This window comes from Perna viridis, chromosome 2 (genome assembly GCF_037379345.1).
Source record: "Perna viridis isolate PV_CMFRI_1.1 ecotype Kerala chromosome 2, ASM3737934v1, whole genome shotgun sequence".
Classification (NCBI taxonomy): Eukaryota; Metazoa; Mollusca; class Bivalvia; order Mytilida; family Mytilidae; genus Perna; species Perna viridis.
In genome coordinates this window covers 40,718,128-40,744,180 of record NC_142446.1, presented here as the reverse complement: position 1 = coordinate 40,744,180, position 26,053 = coordinate 40,718,128, and the positions used below count along the sequence as shown (strand labels likewise).

The 26,053-nt window shown below is 32.3% G+C and overlaps 1 protein-coding gene across 2 annotated transcripts in view; it reads right to left on the bottom strand.

Moving 5' to 3' along the window:
• Positions 1 to 2,915: 2,915 nt before the first annotated feature.
• The window catches only part of LOC148625059 (uncharacterized), a 29,005-nt gene continuing 5,867 nt past the window's right edge, over positions 2,916 to 26,053 (bottom strand). For both annotated transcript variants that reach the window (XM_088568270.1, XM_088568268.1), the window contains exons 2-5: positions 23,868 to 24,468; positions 13,171 to 13,276; positions 11,561 to 11,596; positions 2,916 to 10,088 (exon numbers count right to left, since the gene is read on the bottom strand). In XM_088568270.1, coding sequence (XP_088424396.1) covers positions 9,670 to 10,088; positions 11,561 to 11,596; positions 13,171 to 13,276; positions 23,868 to 24,404 — 1,098 coding nt within the window. In that variant the 5' untranslated portion in view covers positions 24,405 to 24,468 and the 3' untranslated portion in view covers positions 2,916 to 9,669. The remainder of the gene's footprint in view (positions 10,089 to 11,560; positions 11,597 to 13,170; positions 13,277 to 23,867; positions 24,469 to 26,053) is intronic.

Below are 26,053 nucleotides of genomic sequence, written 5' to 3'. Positions count from 1 at the left end.
CTGGTCCATGATCCCAATTCTTAGAGTACTGCAGGCTGATCAATTACTTTTGTTTCTTTGTATGTGTTATTGTGGTTATTTCATGTTCTTTGTAAACAAGTCTTAACTCTTGGAATATTTTTTTCAAGATTTCTGCTGGAATTTGGTTCCCTCGATTACTCTTTAACTAAAAGAATATACACAGAAACTGAATAGATAGCATGGACCAAGCATGCAGGTAAGGTAACCATCTTTTGTTCTCTAGAAACACCCGCAAATTTAATCCGGGTTAGAACGAAAGTGGGAAACTGAAATTCTGTGATGGAGATGTCTACACCATAACGATCATCAAGTTTATGATATCGACAGTAAAACGTTTGAAGTGATGAGTTATTTGTACAAAGTTAAACACTGCACACAAAATTCGTGTAGATGCGGCAAGCTCTGATATAGTGATATGAGCTGTGGTGTAGAAACTCATACGCAGTGCTTAAGGAATGTTAGAAAATTGATAATTTCAGTTGAAGAAGTCATAGCGTTTGTTGCTAGTTTCGTTATGAGTCTTCCACATTCATTGCTCTCTAACAAACAAGTAGTATGTCATGATAGAATGCAGAAAATTCCGTGTCTTTAGCGTCCTTCATCACAAGTTCTGACATAGATAGAGATAAAAAAAAAATCTAGTGTTGTTTTGGGAAAAAAGTTGTATGTATAGCATAAACTGATGTTAAATTCAGGACTTGGCCAAGTGCGTTTTCATTTTTCCTTTTGAATCAAATGGCTATAAGAGCGGGACAGATCTGAAAGTTTAGAGGCACAATAAGTTACTATTGGTATACTAGTGATAGGTTTAAAACATGTCAAATAAGGTGAAGAAATAAGTTGTCGATAGAATATTTCAACATTTAAGCAGAGGACGCTTACCCTGCCGGTGCACCTGGTCCATGTTCCCATTTTTTAGTGGAGTCCGAGTTGCTCATTTGATTTTGTTACTTTGTGTGTGTGGTTTTGGTTACTTTATGTTCTTTGTTGTGTGTGTCTGTTTTCCGTGTCTGGTCTTTGTCCCTGGATTGCATTCTTTGATTATCGCTATAATCTTGGTTCCCTTGATTACCCTTTTTGACATCTTTTGAGACAATTTAGAATAATTTTCTGACAAATTAAGAATTTCCGCCAAATACCATAAATTTTTATGTGGTCGATTCATCGTTCTTTAAATGGGAGCAATGTATGATGTTTCCGTGTCTAGATTCCAATTGCAGATGCCGAGCTGTAACGTAAAGTGATAAAAAAAAATACAGGATGTATTTGGATAATAACCCTAAATACAGATTTTCAAACCAAACTTTTGATTTTTTAGAACACACATAAAACTTTATTCTACTTCCCAAAACAATTGTCGTCATAAGACTGAAAACCATTTTTGACTGTAAGAATGAATGCAAGTAATTTGGAAAGACGATTTGTAGCGTATTTTGTTTATCCATTTTTAAAGCGCACTGTAGTTAAGGTATCCAAAAAATTTGAGATATTTTGTAGAGAGATTGAAATAAAATCGACTTACTGTTATTATCAATCTACTGTGATATCATGGTAGCAGTGTCTATCTTGTTACCATTTGTATCATCTGCGTCGATTTTCAATACTAATTACATAGTTGGATATAATTACATTGGAACATAGTAACATTACCCAGCTCAAAAATCATATGGCCAAAAAAGTAATGAAAGACTGATACAAACGTTTAATATTACTACTTTTTAAGTCACTATATAAGTGTGTATTTAAGGTTTTTTTTATTTGAGATGTCAATCTTGTAGACATTTTAAATTTGATGCAATGAACGAGTGTGTATACTTTCATTATTGAGCTACCATGGGAAAATCAACATATGATTTTCACGTTCATATGCCGACTGTAAAACGATTAAAATAACATATACACGTTCAAATATTACTATATGAGAAAATTCGCTCAACACCTGGTCCATGCTTCCAGTTTTTAGTGGAGTCCGAGTTGCTCATTTGCTTTTGTTACTTTGTATGTATGATTTTAGTTACTTTATGTTCTTTGTTTCTGTTTTCCATGTCTGGTCTTTGTCCATGGATTACATTCTTTTGATTACCGCTATAACCTTGGTTCCCTTGATTACTCTCAACAGAGAATATTCATGTATACCCTACGGTGCATCTGGTCCATGCCCCAAGTTGTTAGTAGACTCTAGGTTGCTACTTTATTTTGTTTTGTTCTTTGATGTGTATGCTTCCTTGTCTAGTCTTTATTCTTGAAATAAATTTTTCTTTGATTTCTGCTCGAATCTTGGTATCCTTGAATACGAATAAATCTGGAAAAAATATGTTTTTTTTCACCTACTGCGTACTTAATATGAGTTTTACCTTTGACAGATTTCAGGAATAAGTTAAATATGAGACAAAATACAGTCTGGAAGTCCTAAAGTTTCAAGTGCTATAGAATAAATGCGATATCTTACTATTCGAGCATATGATCGATCTTAAATCGAGGGTTAAAGTATTAAATTATAAGGCTATGCCAATATTTCTCAATATTTAGCTTTCTGTATAAATCTTTTCCAATAATCATATGCATCACGGAATATTAATTTCGGTATAAAAGAAGTAACAATACCGTTCCTCCGGAAGCAGATGCTCAGTGTGCCAGATATTGTAGTTGAGCACAAGTCGATTATGTATTTTCCATTGCTACACGTGTAAATCCTTGAACAACTTGTAGCAATTTGTCTTCAGTTTTAGTTACAGTTGCAACCATGATTTATCTTGATATTACTACCGATAAATACAGAACAGATATAACCCTCGACTTTAATCAGTTCTTCTTCCAACATGCTTTTTTTTATCTTTTGTGTGAATGACTGCAAGATGTATATATAAAAATGGACAACAGAAGAAATGTAAATATACAGAGAATAAGTATTTTATTTATTTATTTACATAATGAACAAAAGAAAAATACTACATGTGTGTCAACTGGACATTGTACCCCGTCTAGTACTTTCATCCTGCGTAAAATGCAAGTTTATAGGAAATACACTTAATGTTGGGATGACAAAAGCATTATGCTTTTCTATCATAAAAAGTAGTGGCTACTGACATGAGTATGACATGACTCTAAAAGTCCTAAGTAAAACTTATACTGAAATGATTTTTGAGTTTTTAAATTGAAATTCCATAAGCATTAACATTATTCGAAAGAATTTCATAGCCATAAAATGTATATCAATCCTGTTAGAATTAGCATTTATGGTGCTACGAAAGTTCCTGCAACTAGGCTACATAATTGAGCTGTTTGAGCTTTTGAAAGATTTAAAATTGTGTATATATATATATTTAGTACTGTAATATTGTCTTTTAGAAGTTCCGAAGGGGCTTAAAACGACAAGACTTATAAGACTTCGAAATATGAATATAGCAATAGTAAGCCAAATTATTGTGTCCGGAAGGTCAAATTGTTTTAACAAATACCTAATTAGCTTTTTATAGCATGAGAGGAATGATTATGTCTATAACTTAATCAACCAATTAACCTTTAATGAGGATACAACTAGAAAATTTGTGATACTAATGTATTTACAACATACTTAAATACAAGCATGCATCAACATTCGCTAAGATAAAAATAAAATTAAAAAGAGTATAATGTTAACTAAACAATTTTTGCTGCTTTACTCAAAGTGTACTTGCTTTGCCCAGTTTATTGTTTAGAGATGTACTTCAGTCGTCATATTCACAACATAAATGTAAACTTAACATGCGACGATAGTCTTGACGTCACTGGCGGAATCATATCATGACGTCATGACTAAAGTCTAATATTATGTTTAGGACGTTTTGTTTATATGACGACAGATGTTTTAATGAAGGACGGAAAACTATGGGTTTGTAGTATTTAAAGCCATAAAACCGCCACAAAAAGCAATATTACGCATCGTCCAAAACTAACAGGTGTAGTAACTCTTCATTTATCCACCTTTCAAATGGGCATACATGACAGCAAAACTAATAGTTTGTCCTACAGTGACAGGCTAAGGCACATAAAATATAAACAAAAGAAAAAAAGGAAACTAGCAATGAACTCTGTTGTGTTTTTTTGAGAGGGTCTTCGAATACTGTCAAATTGGCAGCAATTTACCGAAGAAATAGAATGGTGGATGAAATTTAAATAAGAAAATTTCTTCTCCTCGATAAATGATTTTAGCTTAACCATTACTATTAAGATTGAATGTTTAAAGAACAACATAGAACGGGCACTTGTCATTGAAAAGCTTTGTTTTAATTACATTTATCGTAAAATCAGGCAGAATGAAACTATGTTGAAAAATCAAGAAACGGAACTTAAGTTTACCTATTTGGATTTAACTGTTGGTTATATGTAAAAAGGAAATATAAGGACTGCAGTAAGAATCGGTTATTTACGTTAAATTTTAAAAATAAATTGCTTAAAATGATTTGTTCGAATCGTTTTTTTTTAAATTGTAAACATTTTAAAACAAGGTTCAGAAATTAGATATTACACATAAGTTGTTTCTTGTAGTAGTTTATTGTCATTGAACAAGGTTTCTTTTTTAAATTGCTTTGATAAGCCTTAATAACCAACAATTCCCACCTGAACACACACACACGCAAAAAAAAAAAAAAAAAAAAAAAAAAAAAAAAAAAAAAAAAAAAAAAAAAAAAAAAAAAAAAACCCAAACTATTTCTTGTTATCCTGATATTTATTTGTAATTGTATAGACATTGTAAAGGGTCGTTAAATCTTTCTTTATGAGCGTAAAATGAAAAGAAGAATACTGTTGCTATTTCAAATTTCAATTATGTTTTCCCGTGAACAACAGAAAAAGATGGATCTTGAAAGTTGTTGTCAATGACTTAAATTGCTATCATTTTCCTAAATTGGTAGGTGTTGAACAAAATAGGTAGGTCTTGAGATAGGTAATTATATTACCGAAGTCAAAATGAAATTTCCCCTTCTTCCATTGGCATTCGATTACACAGGTTTTTTTTTTAATTACTACGGATTAATATAACAAAAAAATATTCATAATTTACAACGATGCTGTACTTTGATTTTAAAAAATAAAATGAAATAAACGTTAAATATAAAATGCAATATAGAGAATTTGAATAATACATTTACAATATGAAATAATGAGACAAAAACTACAATTATAATTTTAAAATAGATTACAGAGGATCTTGGTTTACTGTGTGTGGATTTGAGTTAATGCTTTGACTGTCACAACAAATAAAACGAGTCTCAATAAAAGATATTTTGATTTTAGAAAAATTAAATCAACATAATTCATAAATTTTCAAAAGTCAAAATCCCTTATCAAATGTCGACGATCTTCTTTGTTCGTCATAATAAAACATCGATCCGCACATGATAAACATTTTTGAAAAGAGCATAATTCAGTTCTGGTCACAAAAAAAACAATTAATTACAATAAATATATGTAGCTGCTCAATAGGTGTAAACAATACAATCAATCTTCAAATCGAGAAAAGAAATCTTTACAGCTGCTCAAAATATTCAATCGGAGCCATTTGTTGAAGAATAGTGTAAAAATACATTACAACAAATACAACCACCGCTTTTTCTGCTACTGCATGTGTGTAAAAATTAAATACTCGATTCGTTTATTGTTCACACAGGTGAAACTGTAACTATAATAATAAACTGAAATTTACAGGATAAATGAACATCACAGTGACACCACAAACATCAAATTCATTTCCAAATACTATATACAAGGATTATATACATCAATGTGAATCGGTGGTAAATAAAAAGCATTGTCAATCTTAAAGTTATCATACAATGTAAAATTATGGTGAAAGTTAAACAAATCCTCAAAGTATGCTAATAAGGAATTCATCATCATGAGAAAAAAGTCACGTGACATATTTATTGTAGCATGTGGCTTGATAACCTCGTTTATCGTCGCGAGAGGAGTGATTTTGTTTCCAGCATATATATGATTTCAACGAGAATGAAATCCTTAATACACATACTTGTGGCCTTAATTTTAGATTTTTTTTTTAAAATAAGGATCATTACTTGAGTAAATAATATTTGCGCTAAAAGTTTTAATTCAGCCATGCTGCCTTATCTATTTCGTAGGAATGTATATTTCTTTAAAGACAAACATTAGTTTATTTAGTAGACTTGCTTGCAAACAATAAGACATTCAAATTAATATTTAGTATTTTTTCTCTGAATGTATTATAAGATTCATATCAAAATAATACTAAACAACATTAAAATTTCCTTCATGCTCCAGGTGGTTTTGCCCCTTAAATCGTACATCCAACTCTGTGTCATGAAAATGAATTTTGTTTATGGTAATGCTGCGCAAATAAGCACATCAATTTAGATCACTTGTTCGGACAGAGCTTTAAAATCACTTTACTCAAAGTATTGTAGACGGTACAAAGGCAAATATGTAAGAATTGTTCCCATGGTTTCATGTATTTGATCTTTATGCATATAGAGATAATTACTTGCTGCATTGTTAAAGTCTAATTTAAAAAAATGCATTTAAAAAATGTAAGAGAATAATACATCAGAAAGCTATCAACACGCATTGTATGTTTAAAAATGAAAGTATGAAATAAAACCAAACATTTTAATTGAATTGAAAATCATATCAAAATGCCCCCCCCCTCAAAAAAAAAAAAAAAAGAATCCAAAAAAGTAACTAATTTACAGTTCATGTAAAACTCTGTCCGATTGATTAAAAAAATCAAGGGAAAATGGAACAAAAATCATCATTTCAACATTGATGTTCTGAACAAAAAATTATAAAATTACATACCTACTGCTCTTTAGACAATTTTGAATGTTAAGGCAGACTATACCTTTTAAATTGCGAGTATTACATCTGCAAATTTTACCAGAGAACAAATAGCATTAATCGGTCATAAAACGTTATTATTTGTATTGGTTGAAATTTTCCCCAAACTTTTGAAAAATTCAAAAATGTATAATCTACCTTAATTGAAGAAGCAAATTATTGAAACTAAACAATTTTGAATTAGACTGTAAATTCTGAAATTATTGCATTCATTTGTTATTGCAATTTCGTCATTGTAGTCGAAGATGCGATTTGATTTTTTATTTTTGCGATTTTGAGAAAAATGCCGCTTCCGTATTTAGAAAGTTCCTGTATGCAAATTTGTATTATTGCAATTTTAAGTCGGTCGCATATATTGCTATAAAAACAGCGCAATAGTTTCCGAATTTACAGTAAATAAAATTGCTAAAACAACAGGACGATATAGTGCTGAGCAAACAAATGCAAAATCAAATTAATTTTGTTGCATTTGGATTTCTGCTGCCAAAATTATAATGATATTTACTATTTTCCTATTCAGACTATTAGAATTCAGTCAAGAATATAAATCTGTTAATAGAACAAATAAAGTAAAATATAACTGCATAATATAATTTAACCACCGAAAAAAAAACATCAACACAACTTATAACAAATAAAAATTCAAAGAGTTCAAATGCTGCCACAATAGGATATTTCATATCCGTCAATTTGCATGGACCAGTATGAACATAAACTCTGTATAGCAAAAAATGTGAAAATCATTCAGTTCTGTGGCAATTAAAGAGACATTGTATTAGTGTATGAAAGCAGTATTTCAAAAAATAATTTATTGAAAAAAAACCTAAAGGGAACTTTGGATATATACTGCTCTTGTCAGAACTTGAAAGAAACCATGATTTGTTCGAAACATTTTGTCAGTCCATTTAACTATTTATTTTGTGTTTTTGAAAGAATGTCTAATTTATATTTTCATTAAAAGTTAACGAAAATAGAAAAAATGATGAACGTGAAGTTTTCAAAAAAAATTGTTTTCAAATACTGCAGCAAAAATGGGATAAATTTTGCAAGTTTATCGAATGATATTTAAAATTGTATAATACCAAAGTGGATAAAAAAGGAACATTTTTATGTTAAAACAGAATGCCACAAAATCTGAATGTTTTTCGGTAATAAAGAGTTTAAAACGTATATAGAAGAGTGTGAATTACTTTTTAAAAGCTTCATGTTAGCCGCACGTGTAATGAAAAAAAAGAATGAATGAACCTTTCCGTATCTCGGTTCGACAAACTATTACTGTTTCTGTGATCGTGGGACAGAAAGGCACGAGAAAAAAATATTTGAGCTGCTGCCTTGAATATGCAAATAATACATTTATATTAACAATCTTTCTTCAAATTGCCAACAGTGAACCTAAGTTATAAATTTCTAACGATGAGAGACTGCAAAATCCTTTCATCTGAGTTGTTGTAGGTTTGACTGTAGACGAGGTTTTGTAATAGAGTTGTACAATAAAATGCATGTTACCGTTGAAATGGTTAGAAAGGGTATCTTTTAGCGTATTTGAAGGTCAGATTTTGTTGCCTTTGTCTTTGATGCTTCATTACTCTAGATGTTATTTTATACAACAAATAGTTACCATTACTTTTCTCCCTCGACAAGATTCAAAAATGGCAATTTGAGAAAAAAAATTGTAATGTGTTTTTGCCGTAAATTGAGAGTGTGGTTGCTGCGTTTTTAGACTGCCGTTGTGAAGTGGAATGTCACATTCCCACGATCACTTTTCTTGCTGCCTAGTCACCTACACGTAAGCTGACATTTCATTTCCGCCCTCTTTCTTAAATGATGCGTTTTTAACGTTAAGCATAAAATAGACATGCTCAATGCTGCGTGCGTGCAAGTTGTGAACGAATGGATGAATCGAAATTTGCCATTTTGAATGGACAAATCAATATGATTGATAAATCTGTTGATTTCATCAAATACCGAAGAACTATGATAATGAGCAATACAAGTGTAATCCGTCAATAATCCATTAATACGGTCAAATGTTAACAATATTTGGTTTTTACTTACAAACATTTAAACATTTTATTCTACGTATTTTGCTTATATCGTGAATCAAGAATTTCAAAAATAATTTGACTTTTTAACATGTCTTTATCGTAATCGGTCACTATTCGGAAATTCGGCAATTCTACCTGTAGTCCTTTGCCTGCACTAAGATACATTTTGGTGCGACTTTCGTGATTCTGTCAAACCACGAATTCAAATTTTCAACAAAATGTAAAAATTGCTAATGAAAAGATTTGATTCTCTGTTTAATCATCCATGAAATCAAATATCTAAAAATAAACGAAATGTTTCCAATTCACGATTTTTTCGATAAGTATAATTACAGTAATTTGTTTTTGTATGTTTTTTTTTTAAGTTCTACATAGTTTTCTGCTCCAAAAATAATAATGTTTTAACCGATTGCATTATTGTGTATAGCAGTGTGAATGTCATAAGACCTATAACTGAACGGATATCAATCTAAAAATATAAAATGTCATAAAAAGGGAGTGCTGGAATTGCAATACTACAGGTAGAATTACCACAGAAACGTTTCACACCATGACACCAAAACAACGAAATTATGTGAAGATATAACTCCACAAACACATTTGTTATAAGCAAATTTCCAAAAAAGTTTCACTTTTTGATAAAAAGATACAATTACAAATAAGGTAAAAATATAATAATAAGAAGACAAGTACAATATCTGTTATATAGTGTACTAAGTATTGCCTAATAAATTGTAAATTACTGCAATGTATATTAACCTCTCTTCTTGGGATCGTGTAATTTGAAGGCGACGAAAACGTTGCTACCAAGCATCGTATTCAAGTACTTGTGCTCTGATATGTTCATACCCAACGAGTCTCTTTGTTGAAGTCTGGTGAATAAACAATAAGCATTCGGTTGGAAAACTAAACTACCGGCCGCTCTTGTCACGTCAGATTGTATTAAAACTCGGTCTGTACTTTTAAGCTGAATTTGCAATTTGAAATTAGGAACTGGATTTGTTATACATCTATCTTCTGTTCGTAAACATTGCGTCATAAATACAAAGTACATGCCGCTATCGTCAATGTGTAATCCACGACTATCAACACGCATTTCTGTGTGTTCACCAACCAAATCACCAATGAAACTTAAATTGTATGTAGGATTGGGACATGGCTGTTTCCTCCCAACTGAAATTATATAGATATGCATATCAAAGATTAGATTTTCAGCATATATATAAGATACATTAAAATAACTGTTAACATTTAATACGCGAACCATTAATCGTGTCTCGTGTTTCTTTCCTACTTTCATCACCGTAGTCAAGCAACATAGACAAAGGCTGGATGTAATTACATACAATTGTTTGCAACAGAGTGAAGATATCAGAATCGTTAAAGTTCATAGTGTGACCTATCACTGAACTTGTTTTGCGTGTCTCTGAAATTGATTTGGAAAAACCTTCTAGACGTGTTCCGCTCATTTTCATTGCAATAAACTCTTTTTATACGATACACATATGATATAAACAATATGCTTAATTTGAAAGCTTTAAATCAGTTTAGTTTCATAAAAGCAAAGTCACTAGAAAGATTACCAGACAAACAACAAGCACCTTTGAAAAAAATAATTAACTGAAAAGGCCATTTAGTGATTAACCGACTTTAATACTAATTATATTTTTCCCCGCGAAGTTTTTGTTATATTTTTTGTTTGCCTTATAGCTATCATTGTTTGTAACAGAATGACTTCTGGCAATCAATTCAATTTAATTGTTTCGTGCAATGTAAGACCAAGTCAATGCTAAAGATATACCATTTAATGATAGTTTCGGTGTGTAAATGACCATTTCAGACGAAAACTTGTTTTTCTGTTACCTTACTTACGAACAAGACGCGATCAAATTAAATCGGGAAATATCTTCTGATAGCAGTAATGTATTGTTTTCACCATGTTAAATCTGTTTTACACATATATTAATATTACCAGTGACATCATGTTCGTTTTTCCTGTCCAGTCATTTGTCAGTTGATTAAGATAAACTTAAACGGATAAAAGAAGAATGGAGTTGAAATGAGAATATTATATTTTTCTTCTTTCTCTAAATATGACCAATTCAAAGGGTACCTAAATTAGTTGATAATCGTTGGAATAAATATACTGGTCTCAACACACTTGGAATAATCAACCAAAAAAGAAAGGCTAAATGATTTCACCAAGAGCATTTTCTTTCCAAAAATGGTGAAATTAATAAATCTTGTTTAAGCTTATAATAGAAATGTTTATGAGGAAATGGATAACCACAACCTGAATTGAATCGAGTTATTGTCCTCACAACCTTCAATTATCTGTACTTAATCTTTTATAGAGAATCGAATATAGAGTTAACGAGGAATAGTATGCTCACTTCCCATGCATAATTAGACCACAAATAAACGTGCTTCACAGTAAATAGTGATCAATAGTTACAGAAATGCCGACGCTCCAGTTGGCCTATAATCAGAGAATTCTACAACGCAGTAAAATTTACGATTTCATTCCCTACATGCGATTACACAATCTGACTAACTGAGGAATGGTTAAAACCATTTAAAGGTGAGAGATATAAAGTGAAATAACGTTGGTTGTCTTCAACTACTTTTCATTAGAAAACACTCACCATCCTTTGTTTTGAATGTATTCCAGTGCGAAAGACCTGTCAAGATAAATCACATAGTGTTACATGACAACCCGTTTTACTGGGAAAGGCGAGTATACAAAGTATATTTTTTTTTCTAAATGCTAGATATTTTTTGTAGAATTAGAACATGGTCCTTTGTTCAAAATAAGATACAAGCTCACATCAAATCAGGATAAATGCGATATGATTAAGTGGTTGTCCCTGTAAAAATCAGGTATATCCTATAAATATGGGTGGCACAGGGTAGATTTTATCCTACTGATTTTTTTTGTGTGTGTTTCAATTTAATATATACATCATTTAGAAGTCAAATAGTATAATTTATATTTCAAATCGACGATAGATGGCTCAGAAAATGATTTTAAAATTCCCTAACAAAGCAACAAAAATTTGCTTAGATTAAAGAATTATCTCCATTTCTTCAATGAATTTCACTGCTTACTATATAATTGATTTCTCCTTAATATTGAAGTAAATTAAAAAAGCAACTTTCCACTTTGAGTAGGATGCATTTGTGATATGAAATGGATGATTTTTTAAAAACGAAATTTGTCATGTGCTTCCTACTGCCCAGTGTTTGTATGGACTACCCACTTAAAATAACTGAAAAGTGAAAAAAAAATATTCATTCCAACAACTCAGTTAAAGTCAAGCAAAACTGACCAAAAAGAAGCAAAAATAAAAATTAAGGAAATGCAGAAATTACCACTTAGAGAGTTACTTAGTATTTATAAATATATCAGTTACTCAGACGTAACCCAATGTTCTCTATTTAACAAAGTTGACTTATTTTTTGAAAGAGTTCACGTTTTGTGTTCCTGTTTGAGTCCGACAAAAAATTAAACGCTCAAAACCAGATCTCAAAAACAATTATACTAAATACTCATCCTTTTTGGTGAGTAGAAGATGAGGTATATGAACCACAAATGATGGGCAAAAGTTTGAAATGACGTAAGGTGTAACCGCAGTATAGCTAGCCTCTTTCTGTCGACTAGGGATATAACAGATGGCATGCATATATTGTTTCATTATTTAAACACAATGTGCAGAGTTTTGTCATGTTTTTATACAGATATCGATGATAAACAGATACCATGATAGCAATATATTTGTCCTCAAACATCATAGAAAAGTACTTTGAATGGCGATAAAAAAGTACTCGCTAAATGTAAATTTTACCGGAGTTCAAATATTTATCATGACAAAAAAAATTATTGACAGAAAATATTTACAACTTGTATACAAATGTTACATGCTTTTAGTAATCGGCTTAATAATTGCTACCGATAATTACAAAAAAAGTCAGTACATTATGATAGAAGGGTTACAACTAGAATTTATACGACGGACGATCTATAGTGTAATATAGCTATATAGCTGTTATTTTACAAACGTCCATTGACATTTTCTCTATAAGTGCAATTATTTCGAATTAAACAAGTTTTCATACACGTTACAGTAAGAAAAATACTGCGAATATGAATCTTTTTGCATTACTGTCTACTAAAAAGACGAAGAAAATAAAATTAAGAACACTTGACTGTATAAAAAGATCACAGTAATTTGACAAAAACTCGATTGATACTTACCAGGTTGCATACGATCCTGGACTGCGTGGAGATATGTGAGTGCTGCATGTCTATATAATGGATCTCGGTTGTCGTCTCCTTCCAAATACTGTGATCTTAGAAAAACCTATTGATAAAAGAATACTTGTGTGTGTATTGGTTGCTAATGTAAATTTCCTTTAAAGTGTTTTAGTTTGTGTGAGGAAAATCAGACAAGTCAAGTTGAAAAATAAGTATCATTTTAACAGTTACCATGATGTGCTGTCTGATAAACAAATAATAATAATAGATCACAAGCATTTATAGGAGATGAAATTTCTTTCACTACAGTGCAGTAAGTTCAATAAAATTGTGTAAATGACTTTATTTTCAGTTGAGTTAGAACACTGACTTCACCAATGCTCATATTTATGCAAATAAAAAAAAACAATACAAAAGATAAAACATATTTTAATGTTGTTTTAAGTATTCGCTAATGCTTTGTATTGTATGTCAGTAATTTTATATTCGTGTTCACTATCTTGTAAACAAAAAACGTATGCCCCCAATATTATTTGAATCCCATTGCCGTGTTGTGTTACAATCTTCCCATCCCATTATTCAGCAACTTCGAAATATTGATCAAGGATTTCAACAGTTCTACAGTGCAAAAAGGGAAAATTGAGATTTTTACAACTTTAATAAGCACTTATAATGAAATAATATTTTATTATATTCACACTGCAATGAAGAGGGAGGTTTGGCGAAGTGTAAAACCTAGCTTTAACCCACAATTCCGTTTGAAATGCCCGCAACAAGTCAGGACCATTGCGCTACCAGCTACTCCGGTGATATTATATCTATTTTGTCAGATTTGTCGGACTTGCCTTGATCATGGGTTTGATTAGTGATTTTGTTGTTACCCTTATTTACACAAAATTACCTTTTCGTTAGTATATGGATAGTTATGTCTTTAGTCCGGTTTACATAAAAGTCGACTTCAAATTCATGATCATCAAAAAAATGTTTTTATTTATATATATATCGTGTACTAAGTTATAACCCTAGATTAATCCTACGAGGAGGAATGACCCGGCCAGCAAAAGCTATATCTCTATATACCCTAGCTGGCCGAGTGGTTTAGGGCGCTGGACTTTGTGCAGGCGGTGTTGCCATAGATTTCACAGCGGTTCGACTTCGAGTCCCACGGAGGGAACGACCAAAAATTTGCCTCGCAAATTTGACAATTCTAACATCGTTGGGAACTGTCAGACCCCTCTCTCCCTCTATCTAACTATCTATCTATCTATATCTATCTATCTATCTATCTATATATATATATATAATATATATATATATATATATATATATATATATATATATATATTATATATATATATATATATATATATATTAATATATATATATATCGCCGTTAAAATATCTTCTTCCATCATTATTGTCATTATTTTCTGACGTGCGATTTCCTTTATTTCACAAAAAACTGATGTACTAAATTATTAAGTGTACTTGGTGCTTAACAACGATAAAGTCGGCTATAAATTTACAAGGAAATCTGGTGCAACAGATAAGTATTAATTGATGATATGGTGTGATGTGGCATACCCTTAAAAACTACATCAAATTGACGAAGAAATTAATCTATAAACGCAGAGTTCACATTCTATGTAATTATGTGGAATCAGTGACAAGCCAAAACTTTAACTTGATTAAATCTTGCTATTAGATTAGACTATTGTTTCGCAATGACCTGGTGAAATGTTGTTCTAAGTTCTGTCCTCTATTTACCAAAAAAATATATGAATATTAAATATATTGGCAAATCTTTTCCATAATAAGAAGACAAACACCAATCGCCATATACTAATAAATAGAAGATACAAGCAATTACTTAGGACTCAAGACAATGTGTCACACTATGTATGGAAACCTCACAACAAGAAAAAATAAGAAACAAATTTTCTATTGGAATACCAATATCATTATGATGTATTTGTTCTCTTTGGTGATTTTACTTTTAATGAAATGTCACATCATGCTTTAAGAAAGAAATTCGCTTGCATAATATTATATTTATGTTTAGATTTAGAATAACCGCGTAAACGAAATTTAAGTATTCCGACACAACAATAGTGATTACCACTTATAATGAAATGTTTAAAAAGGTTTATGAAAATGATTGTCTTAAGGACTTTGTCAACCAATTAGATGTATCGAAAGGGAAAACAAAAAATTAATAAAAGACAGCATTTGTTAAGGAAATGACGGTACACAAATGTTACTTAGAAACTGTTCTCCCTGTTTCTATTGTCGGACGAATTTTCAGTGCCACTTAATGCAATTTATTTTATAAACGGCTGAGACATAAGGAAGCAAATAAAGGTAATCTGATTAGTTAAAATTACAAACAAAGAGAATAAATGAATAAAATAAAATTTTAAAAAAAATACGCGTTTTCGAAGGTCACAGGTCACAACTTACTCCAGCAGTGTGGAGGTTGTCTGGCAAGTAATGTTTGACTTGGTGCCATCCTAACCTCTAGCATTTGACATATTAAATGCCATCGCAAATGTGATTAAGATAAACTTGTGTTTTAAAATATTTTACGTCTTTTATTTAAAGTTTACACCGCCGGAAATCAAGCGATAAAAATCTAAATTTTTGTTAAATACTTGGAAAATATTTGTAATGAAGGCAATTATCAGTGACCAGCCATTCTGAATTAGGTCACTAATTTACGGAACACACTTTTGTTAAAAGAACTTAAAGTTGGTAATGGCAATTCGTTGGTTAATTTAGTATTTTCGTTTCGCAAATTAAAATCCGTAGTTTCATTTACCAGATGTATCCATTCGAAATACGAAAAACCAAATGAAAAGTTCATTTATACTGCTTTTACAAAGGATTTCCAGGATACCTGGATTTCTCATCAGGTAGGTCATTTTTTTCTTCAGCTTAGCATTACATGTCACAACAAAGCAATATTATAATTCGTCTCAGAATGTGACTACTTTTTTCGCTACACTGCTCCATCGGATCAAAAAGATAGAGGGAAGATAATATAAACTTATAGAAGGGTCTGAAAAATTCCCAACGATGTTAGAACTGTCAAATTTGCGAGGCAAATTTTTGGTCGTTCAATCCGCGGGACTCGAACTCGTACCGCTGTGACATCTATGGCAACACCGCCTGCACAAAGTCCAGCGCCCTAGACCACTCGACCAGTTGGGCTACATAAAAATATAGCTTTCGCTGGCCGTGTCATTCCTCCTCGTAGTATTAATCTAGGGCTGTAACTCAGTACACGATGTATGGTAGTACGGGACAGTTCATGTAGGTGTTATTATGTATGATAGGGGATCAAATTAATGATGTATGTCACAACAAATCAATATTATACAAAGTCTCAGATTGTGACGACTCTCAGTGTAGCGAAATAGAGTCGCCACATTCTGAGACGTTTGTATAATATTGATTAATTTTGATTATAATATATTTGATTCGCAAATTTGATAGTCTAACATCGATGGGAATTTTACAGACCCTCCAATGCTTACGTTATCTTCCCTCTATCAATTTCGTTCCGATGGAGCAGTTTAGCGAATACAGTTGTCATATTCGGAGACGTATGTAACATAAAGATTTGTTGTACCATGTATAGTTTATTTGATCCTCTATCGTATATATCAACAACTAGATGAGCTATGCCGTCCTACCATACATCGTGTATTAAGTTACAACCCCAGATTTATCGTACGAGGACGAATAACCGGCCAGCGAAAGCTATATTTTAATATTTCCGACTAGTCTAGGCGGTGTTGTCATATATGTCACAGCGGTAAGAGTTGAAGTCCCGCATAGGGAACGACCAAAAAATTTCAGACCCTTCTATGCTTACGTTATCTTCCCTGTATCAATTTGATTGCGAGTCGTCACATCATATATATGTAATCAAGTCTAAATTACTCCCCAATTCTAGTATTAATGCGAGGTTGCAAATTTGCATCGTAAATTTGGACGCTCCCTCAGCGGGATTCGAAACCCTTCTCTTCTCTGACATTTATGGCAACACCGCCTGCAATAAGTCCAACGCTCTAGACCACTCTTCCAACTAGGCTATATGAAAATATAGCTTTCGTTATGTATATATATATGTACTTTGTGCCAGACACCAGACATCAACATTAGATTTAATAATTAATACGTTCTGAAAATAAAATACATTAAAAATTGACGAGGGGAATCGTAATTTATACTAACTGGTGTGATTTGTAGATCAATTATACTAATAACTAATGACAAAGCCAATAATGAGATATTTTAGACGCGCCAACCAAGGATTTAAAAAAAATGAACAAGTTACGAATTAATGTCATTTTGTAAAAAAGGAACTACAGTTTCTGAAAAATTAGATATTTCATTATCATTTTAGTGCTTTATCATTGTGAACGGGTACGTAATACTTTCCCGAAGTATTTCATTTCATTACAAAATACCCAATGACTAAAACAAACAAACCAACAAACAAACAAAAAACAAAATAACATGCATTATTCTTTTTTCTCATCTCACCAAATTTTAAAACATTTTTAATTGATAACTTATGTTACATCATCATTTTCTTATTAAAGAGTAATCAAGGGAACCAAGGTTATAGCGGTAATCAAAGGAATACAATCCACGGACAAAGACCAGACATGGAAAACAGACATACACAACAAAGAACGTAAAGTAACTAAAATCATACATACAATGTAACAAAAGCAAATGAGCAACTCGCACTTAAAACTGGGAGCATGGACCAGGTGCACCGGTAGGGTAAGCGTCCTCTGCTTTTCTAGAAACACCCGCCGAATTGCTCATAAAAAGTCAAGTCCGGGGTAGAGAAACGAGGAAAGGAAAACTATGACCCGTTGAATAAATCAGTTTTCATGGTGCAGATGGATACACCATTACGATCCACGAGTTCATGATGACGACCATAAAACTTCTGTCGTGATGACTTCAATCTTGTAGCAACATAACCTTGTTCCAGAAGCCTATTTGTTAGAGTTCTAGAGCGATACAAAAAGTCTGCGTAGTTTCGGCAAGATCTGGCATAACGCATGAGTTGTGATATGAATACTCCATACGCAGGTGCTGAAGGGATGTTGCTACAGATGAAAGGAAAGTTGACAATTCTGAATGAAAAGTCATCACGTTTGTCGTAAAGTTTTGTCAATAGTTTTCCTTTACCATCGAACTCTAAGTGTAGGTCAAGATATGAGACTGACGTTACAGTGTCTGTAGATCCTTTATCTCAAGTTATTTGGGATAGATGCGATGTATCAAATCCCCGAAATTAGGATTGGTTAAAGATAATACGTCATATATATAGCGGAAACTGATATTAAAGGATCTAGCCAAACGATATTCTTTCTTTTCAGCCTCATAAGAGTGAATGAATAGGTCAGCAAGTAAAGGAGCCATTGGAATGCCGACCGTTTGTAGAAATGCACATCCACCACACTGGACAAATATATTGTCGATTAAAAATTCCAGTATTTTGTAAACATCTTCCTCTGTATATTTGAAAGATGATATGGAATTATTTCTTACAAAGTATGAGGAATCTCTACCAAGAGCTATATATTTGTATCTAGGTGTACCATCTTTTTTTGGAAAAAACAACGATATATAATGTTTTTAAGTCGGGATTTTAACTGAGTATGGGGAATAGAAGTATACAGTGTTGAAAAAAAATAGGTTTTAATGCTATTATATTTAGATAATAGTCTTGAACTGATTGTCTCTAAAAGAACGTTCGAATTTTTCAGGATCCACATTGAATTAAAACCACTACGGGAGTAACAAGTGTTGTGTTAGGACTGGAGACCCTCTTTGACAGTTGTGAGTATAGAAGTTAAAAATTTTGAAAGACGTTTGGTGGTACATTTTGCAGATCCAGCTATGAAACGTTGTTTGTATGGATTCTTGTGGAGTTTAGGAATCCAATACATAGACGTTAAATCACAATCATCGTCCTTGTTAGAGAGACCAAGAGGATAACACAGATTTATGGTTTTCCACAATCTCTTCTTTGGAGAGTGTGGTACCAGTATAGGTCTTATCACTGCTATTATTTTTACGTCTACCTCTGATAATAAACATTTGATGTAAAACGTTTTGCAGACAAAAACAATGTTGGGCTTTGTCTGCTGGTACGACAACATATTTGTTAAGTATAGTAGACAATGTTTTTGCTACATCGGGGTCTTTGAAAACTGATGTAGCTTTGGCACTCATCGACCTACTTAAAACTTTCATTCGTTTCAATGAACGGCCTTTAACCACTCTGACAGAGAATCAATGTCTTCTTGTTCTCGTTTTATCCATTTTCTTGCATAGTCCTCGACGGCATCCATAAGAACTTTAAAGTTATAATTCCAATGGAGCGTGGTTCACGGTACTTGGGACCTTTTGAAAGGATATTACACAGATTCGTTTTCGATGATGGTTAAATCTCCCGAAACGACGTGACCAGAAGGACAATATTTGAATGGATAGTTTTTGCAAGAATAGTCAGTTTAGCTTTGAAGTCCTCAATCTCGAGGTTCTACAATAGCCTTTTATAATTGAAAATTTTGGATGCAATGAGTGTATAGAAATATGAAATAATTGGTATGGATTTGTCTTTAAAATATGGGGGAATTTTGTTGGTGACGTTTTTGTGATGGAGGATGTTAGCCAAATTAATTACATCTATACCTTTGTTGACAAACGGTAATGGAAGAAATGATCGTTTTTCTTTATCTTGACTTTTCACAAAAACTGGTTTAAAGAGTCTGTGGAAACCAATATCCAAAATGATGGCAACAAGTCTGTATAATGATGAAACAGGAACAGGAGTGTCAAGACTTTTCTTGTAAAGGGAGTGTAGTAGAGTGAGAAGTATAGAATAAAGTTTGGTTCTAATGTGATAAAGTCCATGAGGTTTTTGTATGAAAGGTAGGAGACCATCTATGGAGACATCATGTAACTTAGGTGACGTAGAGTGGCGATGGCTCCTTTCCCGTCTTGGATTTTTGTCAAATAAATTCATCACATTTATACTATTGTTATATTGGCTTGAAAGGTTTCCTATACTTTTGATGTTGTCATTGCATCCGTAAGGTATTACAGTATCTAGTCTGGGTATCCAGTACTCCACTCTTTCCCTACGATAGTTTTTACTTAGAACAGGACTGTTCGTAGGATGGTAATGTTTTTTTTCTAAAATACTAACATTCATGGAGAGGATTAAAAGATCTTGTTGATTGAAGTGTTGATAAACTGTGGGGAATTTCGTGGTGTTAAATCCCGAACGGTGACGGCACTTTCTTTTGTTTAATCGTTCTTGCGTTTCTCCGACATATACTAAACCACATAAGTTGCATTCTAATCCATACATTAAGTTTGTTGATTTGCAACTGAAGTCATCGTGACTTCTTGTATGGAAGTTTTGTTTGTAAGGGAACTGAATCAGTAAGAGTCGGTTATAAGAATGTTGCATGTTGTGCAATTTTTAATTCCACATTTTGATATGGTACAATGCGGTTCGTTGTAGTCAAATATATCATTTAAAGTGATGGAACATGGTTTGATAATTTTGATATAGTCAGAATTTTTGTACTGGAATATATGGTCTGCAGACTGAACGTGTGATTGGGTACTTTTAGTTGAATTGGTCGGGGCACTTTATCATTGATAAGTGCAGATCTTTCTTATCAAAATAATTGATACGTGCAGATTTGTTTCTGAGCAGAAAGTCTTCTAAATGGGAGGGAACTATTATCAATTAAAAACTGTATTATAATAGAGAAACTAAAAACGTGAAATGTATCAAAGAGCCACAACACTAACAAACAATGACAGAGAAATCAAGTGAACGAACCTAAATTCGAGCGGAAATCAAAATAATATAACTCAAGAATAAAGACTGGACAGGGAATACAGTCACACATTTCAAAGAACATATAATAAACGAAATAACAGGTACAAAGGCACAAAAGTAAATGAGCATCTCGGACTCGACTAAAAACTGGGAGCATGGACCAGGTACACCAGTAGGGTAACCATCCTCAGCCTTTCTGGAAACACTTAAGGATTTGCTAATGAAATGTCTAGTACGGTGTAGACGAAAGAGGAAAAGAAAACTATTACACGGTGAACAAATCGGACGTCATGGTGCTGATTGATACACCGTAACGATTTACGAGTTCATGTTTACGACCACAAAACTTCTGTAGAGATGACTCCAATTTTGTAGCAACATAACCTTGTTCAAAACAGCCAAAGACAGCATATGAACTTTAAAAAAATTTCCACACCCAGAGTCAGCCTTCGACATGACCCTGAAACGTAAATATACCGACCAGTTCGGCGAAATGGGCATCGCATACAAAGAAAAATCAAATAAGATTAGCGAGACCTCGATTTATTTTAAACTATTTTTATGCTTCAGAAATAACTAACTTGTAACATGGTATCTTTAAGTGTTTGAGGATTAGTAATTTGTTCAGGCAAAATATTACAAAGTATACAGAGGTTTCGTAGCGCCATTTATTATCAAGTTCACGAAGAAAACTTTAAGTTAAAAAGGGTCAGAGCAATATTTAAATATAAAATAAAAGAGCTGTAAGTAAGTATCACCGAAGGATATCCCCGTTCAAACCCTTTAAACCATATTCTGGAAATGAAAACAAAGTCATCAAACGGGATGTTGCTACCGCCTCAGTTTGAAATCAAATCTTCTGATAATTGTTGGGGATGGACGCTCGGACTTACGGTATGCTTAGATTTTATGTACAAATAAATAAGCACCGGCTGCTATCAATAGACAGCCCCGTGTACTGCAGAAGATAATAGAGTTTACCATGTATGAACGGGAATTTAACGATTTGAATTATAAATCAATGCGTCTGTAAAAAGCTTAGTCATATGTCGTTATTCTCTGTCGTAACATACATCAGTCTTCATGGTGTCAAGAAAGTGGTTTACATCAACCCCTTTAGAAGATGAACTTGGGTTAATTGCCCAGTTATGGATTGATCAATGAATGTTATTATTGCATATTTAAAAAAAAAAAACACTGTCGCTTTAAGTAGCATACCAACACTGTTGAGATACGAATATGTCACCTATAGAACAGATCCAAATTGCATTTTTCTCTTTTTGCAGGCTTCGCGAACAACATATCACAGAGTCATCAAAATGCACATTTTTGTATTAACATGGATATAAGTTATATATAATCTCAACTATCCATGACGGAATGATCACTAATCTAAGGATTAATATCTTCCTATACAAAATTTTAATTTCAGATACTTTTTTACATTTGAGATACTGTTGAACCTCGATGTGTCGAGCTCGGATTAGTCGAAATCTCGGATAACTCGAACTGATTACAAAGTCCCAGCAAAACTCCCCTTACTCCAATACAATTTTACCTCGGATGACTCGAACTCGGATGAATCGAAATCTCGGATAACTCGAGGTAATTAATCAGTACCCTCGATAGGACTTCGAGGTTAATTAACCCTGATTTCTCGAAGCCAACTAATTAATCGGAAAACTGATTGCTTTATTATACACCATGATCGAAGTGTGTTTTAACAACGATTATCGTGGCTTTTAAAATTAATTTGTTGACACTCTTTATAGTTTGATTTGTATATTTAATTAATTTAAAATTGCGCGTGTCGTTAAAAGAAATGAATTGTATTAATAACACATCGGAATTTACACTAACTGTGATATCGGATATTTTGATAAAAAGTTTGAAAAAATACAGATGAATTGTAATGGTATCTGACTATTCAATGAAACATCAAAGAGACTATAGTAAGGGTATTTCAACGACTACATTCGTTTCGCTAGTGAATTTGAAATTTTACCGTAATTATGTAGAGCACATGGTTTGACGATACTCCTGATTGTGAATCAAACAAAGCAGCATGTCATGAACTATGACGTTTTTGGTATAGAAAAAATAAAAAGGAAATTTCATTAAAACACTCGGTGCCGTTCAGTATTTCAAACATGATATGCAACAAACAAAAAAAAAATATCTTCCGATATGAAACGCAAGATATTACGAAGTACCGTGTAAAGTGAAGTGCATTTACATGTACAAGCACAAAAAAATGATGTAAATGCAGAAACAATCATTGACCAAACTACTAGTATTTCCGGTTTATCCTCGACCTTGGATTACTCGAACCCCGGATAAATCGAACATTTTTGCATGGTCCCTTCGACTTCGACTTAACGAGGTTCGACTGTATAATTGAAACAGTGTAAATTCAAAACTTTGCGTTCAGTCAAAGATAAAGTTAATTACGAAAGACGAATAGACACAGGAATATTTAATTGATTTAGTTTTTATTACATTTATATAAAGGTAAAAACTTATGTAACATCATATTTCAAACAAATAATTTAATTCTGAATTTGTTTTGTTAACTATGACTTCTTATAACACGTATGTACTGAACTCATAATTTGAATAATCTAGATGACTGGATGCACGTATGTTTCTCAATTGTCGATTATAAACCTTTTAATTTATGTTGAATATTATTAAGACTAATTTTAAGTAGCAACATTAGTCATGGTTTTTTTAAGCAAAAGGTTGGTTCCGTTCAGTGTGTGACCTGCAAAGCCTTCTCCAACATATTCAAGAGTGAAATACTTACCATGTGAAGTAACCAGTAAACGTGGCGCTGATTTTCATAGCAACATAACAAACTCCCTTCGTCTGTCTTCACACGATCTATATTGTATAACTGCTTATAGGCTGATAATGCACTTCTGTGCAACCCTAGTCCGTTACAGGCAATACAAACTTGGGTTTCGTTCAATGTCGATAAAACTCTGGGGGAATCTCTATTTCCATATAAAAATATTGTGCATAAAATACTTATTGCTAAGAAAAAATTCAAAACTAACGAAACAGTTGATTTAACGAATAAATGTTTTTGTCCAATGACATTTCGAAAGAAATTGGTCAAGAGTTCTCGGCGTGAGGGTATAGTTCGTGGACTAGGTTTTCCGGCGGTTGATATATTAATTCCAAAGGCCCAAATAACTTCTTCTCGTTTCCCATTTGCACATGTTGAAATTTTTTCTCCTATTTGGCTTACGTATCCAGTTTCCAAACAAGAGCAGTTGTTAACACAATAGTTACAGTTGTCGCTAGATGATGACGAAGAAGAACGTGTAAGATCATTCATTTGTCCGCTTTCATGCAATATGTGTAATGCATCTTCAGCTCCTTTCTCGCGCGAAGCCTTTTCTCTGAAATTATAAAGAACAATTAGACTAAAGAGTAATCAGCAAAACCAAGATTCTAGCGGAAATCATAAGTATGTAATCCAGGGACAAAGACCAGACATGGAAAACAGACAAAAACAACAAATAACATAAACTAAAATAATACAAAGTTACAAAGTAAATGAGCAAATCGAACTCCACTGAAAACTGGGAGCATAGACTAGGTGCACCGGTAGGGTAAGCGTCCTCTGTAAGTATATTTCAGAAGAGAAAGCGTCAATTGCTCCTTCAAAAATGTACAGTTGGTTGTTTTATGTCTATTTCGAAGGACTTTTATTTTATTCCATTAAAAAAATCAATGATCTCGTTTTAAATTTACCTAGAAATCAATTTTTGAAAGAAATTCCTAAATCATACATACGAAATTAAGACTGTACCTGAAAACATATACACTTCAGTTTAAACATATTTATAAAATTGTTTTTGTATATTTTGCATTAAATCATAATAATAGAGGAAAACTAATTACATGATTGGTAAACAAGTCTTAAAGTTTTATATCAATTCGTCTCCTGAAATCATGAATAACAATTATATTATTGACATGTAACATAACTGAAAGAAGTGCTCTAGTGTCCATAATGTGCATTTGGTGAGTTTAGTGCAAAGAGAAGAGATTGATATTTAATGCTGTAAGATTTAACTCAAATCACACGTAAAAAAAGTCACAAAAATAACGCAAAAGATGTAACTGTATTACTTAGGTTATTAACCTGAAATGCGTGCTCTGTATCAAAAAGGGTTTGAACTGTAGTAAACAACTCTAGGTTAGAACAGAAAGTTGAAGAGTCCAGATATTTTTTTCCATTGAGTGCTTGGTAAAATGGACAAAGGAGTAAAAAATGACTAGCAGATCATATTTCGCCACATTGGAATAACGGAGATTAAATAATATTTTTGTCGAAAAGATCTGTATTAAGCTCCCTACACTGAAGTCTTGCATGAAGAATTTGACATTTGCGTGCTCCACAATTATATTATTGTTTTTTTTCTACCTACCTCATTTTCCAGGTGAGTTTTGAATATTTTTACTGATGGTGAGGCCTAAACATTATTTGGTAGTGCGTTCCATAACCGAATATACAACTTTAAAAAAATATTTGATATACAACTAAGATATATAGTTTTACTTAGTTATTTATTCTCGTTAGGAAATGGATAGGAATGTGTCATTTTGCACGGAAATGAATTACTTGATATTGATTATCGTTACTGACTACCTTATAAAAGTATAGCTATCAAATTGAAAGTGTTATATGATAAAACTGAGTAAAGATAAAATCCTTAATAAACTCATCTTTTGTCGAACATGAAAAAAGTTCAAACAGTTACTCCAGCCTGTTTATATTTTATTTCATCTATCAAAAACAGACAAATGAAATAATGAATAAAATGAAGATAATAAAAATAAAAAACAAAAAAAAACATTGATGATATATTTTTGACAATGGTAAAATGTTTTTTTTCTAACAACAATAGAAAAAAGAAACCATTGGAACACTATTAATATATTTAGGAAAGCATCTATCAAGGCAAAAATATAAATAAA